The sequence below is a fragment of the Leptosomus discolor genome, chromosome 9 (genome assembly GCF_034619465.1).
Source record: "Leptosomus discolor isolate bLepDis1 chromosome 9, bLepDis1.hap2, whole genome shotgun sequence".
NCBI lineage: Eukaryota > Metazoa > Chordata > Aves > Leptosomiformes > Leptosomidae > Leptosomus > Leptosomus discolor.
Window position 1 is genome coordinate 10,697,671 of NC_141399.1, and position 6,000 is coordinate 10,703,670.

Consider the following 6,000-nt stretch of genomic DNA (forward strand, 5'->3'; position numbering starts at 1 on the left):
CTGACATCTCCATTTTATAGAGGTCTCCGTCTCTGCACTGGAACAGGCTGCCCAGAGAGTTGTGGAGTCTCCTCTGGAGATACTCAAAACCTGCTGGGACACAATCCGGTGCAACCCACTCTAGGCAAACCTGCTTTAGCAGGGGGTTGGACTAGGTGATCTCTAGAGGTCCCTTCCAACCCCATTAATATTACCATGGTAATATTAAGAGTGGAATCCATCTCAGAGGAGAGTATTAAATGCTTTCCATGTAATTGTATTTGTCATCAGCTGCAAATACTGGCAGAACTGAGGCATTTACTCAGATAAGCTTAAGTCCTTCTGCTTAGTGATGGAAATAATGAGCTTCAACCCAGATGAAACTGCAGGATCTGTGAATTGTTCTGCCTAACATTATCTGTTGGACTTCTCAGTCCACCCCTGTGAAATTAGCAGCCTGAGACAGGCCCATTGTGTGGTCCTACAAAATGACAGCCTGTTCTTGCACTTATCTTTTCATGGCAGCATTCATTTCTGTTGCCTTGGAGCGAGATAGTTTGTATTTAGCCCTCTAATTTAAGTGTGCCACTAGGAAATATTGTAATATCAGAACCTTATTTGGAAGATGATTTAAGATTACTGTCCTCTCTCATTTCCTTTGCTTTGGGGTCCTCAGCAGCACTGGACGTGCTTTGATGGAGCTCTGTGACGGGGGTGAGCAGGCAAGTGCCCAGGTACTATGGTGACTAGCACTCGAGAAGGGTGACGAACTCTGGAAATACAAATTTCAGTCTCTTATTATGAGTAACACAGAAGTGATTCCTGTTGTAGCAACTTAATCTCCATCTTTTTTCCTTCCCAGTAGAACACTCACAGCCTCGCTCTGAAATCAGGAAACTGTCACGCGGGTTTTGCTGTTGCTCTCTTTCCTCCACTTCCTTCCCAATTCAGTAGCTCCTAACTTGAAGTGTCACAAACCAGTGATATCTGAAGTTACCTGGGTAGTTCCTTTCTTGAGAGAACTGAGGGCAGACTTTCTTTTGCATGAGTTAGTTCACTTTTGGATTTGATTGTTCACATTTTATTCAGCCAGGGTCCGCATGGGGCAGTGCGCCAGTGGTGGGGAGGATGCAACTCGCAAATAAGACTGCAGCCTGCCTCTTCTTTAATCTAGAGTGACAGCCTGTGCAGAGCACAAGTACAGTTCTGCCCATTGGTGTTGGTGTACAGGATGCAGCACTTCAGGATTTGCTTTCCATGGTTGCACAGGAGGCTGTACAATGAAAATCTTCAAGACAGGCTGGTATTTTTGGCTCACTCTTGTGTTCGGTTATGCAAGATGATACAGAACGTGTATGTTTCTTGGCTTAGCAGAAATATCTGAAAACAGATGGGCTGTGTCTCCTGAAGCTTTTCTTTCTCGGAGGTTTTTATCCGTGCATCACAGTGGGTTTTTCGCTGTTTTCTGCAGACTTCTGCTGGATGTGTCTGGGAGACTGGAAGACTCACGGCAGCGAGTACTACGAATGCAGTCGGTACAAAGAGAATCCTGATATTGTAAACCAGAGTCAGCAAGCACAGGCCAGGGAGGCCCTTAAGAAGTACTTGTTCTATTTTGAGAGGGTAGGAGACATCTCCTTGGCCAGAGCTGCTGTAGCCTTTTAATGCTCCCTGCCTGGTGCAAAGGTCATTGCCAGCAATCTTCGTGCAAGAAACTGCCCAAAGAGAATCTGTGCAGAATTTTCAGGCCCTGTTGTTTTTCACTGAAAACCCTGCCCCTTGAGTCCCATCCAAACCAGTAATGTCGTACCAAAGCAAATCATGTTTGCTCCTCTATTTCCTCGTGCTAGAGAAAATCGGTAATACCTGTGTGCCGTTCTACCTTTTTCCTGCAGGCTGAGTGCTGCTGCAGTAGGTAGATACTGCTCCAGTCATTTCCTTCAAGGATTGGGGAACTTCAGTTCCTTGCAGTATGTCTTTATAGAGACAAAGACTAAATAAACTCTGCCATGTTCAAAGCTCCATTGGCTGTAGCAAAGTTTTCCTAAAATTTCATGTAATTGCCTTTTTAAAAGTTGCAATCAGAGCACCTCTGTCCACACAGCAGGCTTGATGCACCTGGCCATACAGTGCAATCCTAGAGCAGCATCTCTAGAAGAGAATGTGGCAGAGCTTAAACACTGCTGCATTTCAGTTTCACCATTAAAATGAGTTTATTCTTCACACCATGAGCCAAGTCCTGTGATAAAATAAATGTGTGTTCATTCCTGGCTCTCCAGGCCAACAGGCTTTGGGAAATGGCCATGTTTACAATGTGCGCATGGATGTTGGAGTTCACTGAGCCCGTGTTAAACCTTAATTTAAACTCTTGACCTTTCTATAGAAATCCTTTAAGTAGGTGAATCACCATGGCTTTCCATCTTGTTAGACACAAGGTCATTGTGCCACCAGAGGGCATTCCCACTCTGAGGAGCTGGGTTTGTTCCTGCTCTTTGCTGCTGTCAGTCTGTCATCTACAGCCTCCGCCACTTGCTACTGGAGGTGCTGCCTTGCTGTTCTTTCCCACAGCATGTCTTGCCTTGCTGGACTCCTGCCCCACTTCAATTTCTGCTTGCTAGAGCTTGTGTTTTTACAGCAGCAGTACTCTGGTCTCATGCCATTTTTTTCTTTCCCTCTCTCCCCATCCCCACCTCTTGCAGTGGGAGAATCACAATAAAAGCCTACAGCTGGAGGCACAGACGTACCAACGGATCCAGGAGAAAATCCAAGAAAGAGTTATGAACAACTTGGGAACATGGATAGACTGGCAATACCTACAAAATGCTGCAAAACTACTTGCAAAGGTGGGCAGTTGTGTCTTGTTTGGCACAGAGAAGAGAATACACACCAGAATGCTAAATTCACAGCACCAAGCAAGAAAAGGAGTTTAGGGGGTGTGGGGGTGTGGGACAAGTACCTCTGGTCTAGGACATGAACCAGCCAAAAATCATCTGGAAGTGACCTCTGTGAAGTTATACTTTAACTGCACGAGTTCTTCCAAGGAAGGTATAGGAAACTCCACCATGAAGTGTCCAGTCATCCTTGTCAGAAGGTAGTCACAGTATGACTGTGCTGGCTTCCAAGTCTGAGACTTTTGTCCTTCTTTTCTCTCTCTTCTTCCCACTCCCCGACAGTGTCGTTACACCTTGCAGTACACATATCCATATGCCTACTACATGGAGTCTGGTCCCAGAAAGAAACTGGTAAGATGTTTTGCTCTCCTTTTGCTGATAGCTTTTTGGGGTGTAGGTGGCAGCATGCTGGGCTGAATTCCAGAGCTTGGCGGTGTCTGAAATAGTAGTCCTGAGTTTTAGGTAAGGACAGGACAAGCAATAGGTGGTTTTGCACCTTTCCTCTTCACTTTGAGTTGACCAGCGGCTCAGTCCTCTGATACATTACGTTATTTTCCCAGGGCACTTCACTGCACTTTCACTAAAAAGCGATTTATCCAGAATGTTTTCAGGCTGGAACTGTGTGATTGTTCCTTGGTAAGACTTATCACAGTGCTGTGGGCCGTATTTCATGTGGACAGCTGCTGGAAGATAGCTTTTCCAGCCTTGAATCAGGGATTAGCTTTGCTTTATACCCCTGCTGAAAGTTCTTGCTGGCTTGGTGCATCCCATGGGCTGGACATGTGCAAAAATAGCCTTGAATTCACTGAAGAGGTGAAGAGGTGGTTTCTTTGACTCAGCTGTCCAGTAAAACCTGTTATCCAGTCTCTCCCCATAGCATCATATATATTCTCTGAGGCTGTGGACAGATTTTCTCTTCTGGATCCGACTGTGCCAGTGGAACAAGTTCCTGCTCCCAGCAGTGGTTAACAACACCTCTGCTCTGCCTGCAGAGCTGCCCATGGGAGCAGTTTGTGACCCATTTATGGCAAAATGAACTGAGTTAGGAGATGTTTATCACTTGCAGCGTTTTTAGGTTGACTGGGTTCATTTTGAGTGATGCAGGTTGGGGAGTGCTTACACAAACTCCTGGAAGGAGCGATGCTGTCTAGCTGAAGGTGAATAAGGAGGCACAAACCTGCTCTGCCAGCACAGCTGTCAGCAGAACACATTTGTCTGCTCCTCAAGCGTAGTATGAAACTGCTCCACTAAACTACTTTCTTGTTGCTGTCTCTGATCTTGCTCTCTGCAGTTTGAATACCAGCAGGCCCAGCTGGAAGCTGAAATTGAAAATCTCTCATGGAAGGTGGAGCGAGCAGACAGCTATGACAGAGGGGTGAGTGTTGTGCTTGCTTGAGCCTGCTGGCCCGATCTTGTTAGGCTTCTGCAGGAGCGCTAAGGCAGGCAGGTGAGGGTTCGGGGAAACTAGATCCAGAAACTCACCGTTAGCCAGCGGATGTTGTAGAGAGGAGGGGAGGCTGCAGTGAGGCCTGCAAACTGAAACGGGACCACCAGAGTTCTGGAGGAAGCTGCATGTAGCCCTTTGCTGAAGGGCGGATTCCTTAAGTGTGTAGCTTTTTAGACGGAGCAGGAGCCAGGTAACTGCAGAGGGAGCCTGTGTCAAAAGGAAAAGGATCCGTGATCTTGTGATCCAGAGCGCGCATGAAGTGTGACGGTTGGTGCTTCTCAGGCTGGAGCTTAGCCTCTCCCGAAAGCAAACGAGCTTTTCTCTGGGGAGTTCATGCTAACAGTTTCTACCTTCTGTTTTACCAGGACTTAGAGAATCAGATGCACATAGCAGAGCAGAGACGGAGGACCCTGCTGAAGGACTTCCATGACACATAAGACAGAAGGGAGTGACAAAGTGCAGGGGTGAGAGCAGCAAGTGAAGTGATGGCAGCTTCACCAGGATAAGCAGGCACTGCCTCTGGGAGAACACGGCCAAGGACAAAGCCACCCCTCCCCTTGCAAGTCAGACACATGCAAACACCACATCTTAGTCCAGTTTGTTCTCTTATCTTTCTGTTTCTGTTTCTGCCAGGCTAGAGGCCAGAGTTCAGATTGGCATATTTCCTGGGACATTTCCCTCCTGCCCTTGAAGGTTTCAGAAGGGGAGGGAGTTTTTCTCTGAATGGCTGTTAATAGTATTAGATCATGACAATTTATGTAATTTTCAACGGTTGTACAATTATACAGACAAACCTTAGAATAACACACAACCCTTTTTAAAAATAAATTGGCAGTGGAGTGTTTTTCCTTAATCTGCTTGTAAATTTAATGGGCTTTTCCCCCCTCTCCCTCTCCCTTCCTCTGACCCAAAAATTCTCCTAGGCACTGAAGGAGGTCGCAAAATATCTCAGTTCAATTTCCTGATGCTCCTTTAACCAGGGCATTGCGGCATTGGCATTGCACGAGGAGAGTGGCTGGTGATAAGAGTGGCTGCTGCTGTGTCTGACCCGACAGTACCAGCAGTGGCTGTGATTCCGTATGATTCCGTGGGACATCTCTTTTCTTGTCAGTCAGCTGTGCAAAATCCTGCTACGCAGACAAAAGCGAACAGAGGAATTGTAGGGGAGAGACCAGGTTAATACTGTGGGATATGCCTTGAGTCAGGTCAGATTCTGCATTTGATGAGTTTTAGGTCTTCCATGTAGATTTTTGCTTTACTTGGTTTTGTGGGGAGGGTGTTGTATTGCCAAAGTGAATGATGAGGGAATAGTAGCATACAGTTGTTAATCAAGGCTTGGAGCTTTTGCAGAATGGAACAATCCATATTATAACACTGCCATGCAGCCTGGTAAAGATTTTTTTTGTGCCTGCTGGGTAACATGGCTGAGAAAATTTGATCCCACTTGTCAAGATGACACTAAACACCACTACATTATGAGGAGGAAAGATTGTATACAACACGCTCCCTGGCACTTGTTGGCAATGTGGATGGGCACTCGAATACAGGTTCACTGCTTGTGCAGAGCCTGCACCAAGCCAGGCAGAAAATTAACTAGCAAAATTAATTTATTTGTATATTAGTATTGATATGGTGGGGACATACCAGAAAATTGATTGTTAGGAGCATGTGGAGCTTTTTTAT

The 6,000-nt window shown here is 46.2% G+C and overlaps 1 protein-coding gene across 1 annotated transcript in view; it reads left to right on the top strand.

The window, feature by feature from the left end:
- Positions 1–5,170, top strand: part of ARIH2 (ariadne RBR E3 ubiquitin protein ligase 2) — a 29,936-nt gene extending 24,766 nt beyond the window's left edge. The window contains exons 11-15 of the mRNA XM_009951221.2: positions 1,451–1,602; positions 2,679–2,822; positions 3,153–3,221; positions 4,162–4,245; positions 4,683–5,170. Coding sequence (XP_009949523.1) covers positions 1,451–1,602; positions 2,679–2,822; positions 3,153–3,221; positions 4,162–4,245; positions 4,683–4,754 — 521 coding nt within the window. The 3' untranslated portion in view covers positions 4,755–5,170. The remainder of the gene's footprint in view (positions 1–1,450; positions 1,603–2,678; positions 2,823–3,152; positions 3,222–4,161; positions 4,246–4,682) is intronic.
- The last annotated feature ends 830 nt before the right edge of the window (positions 5,171–6,000 follow it).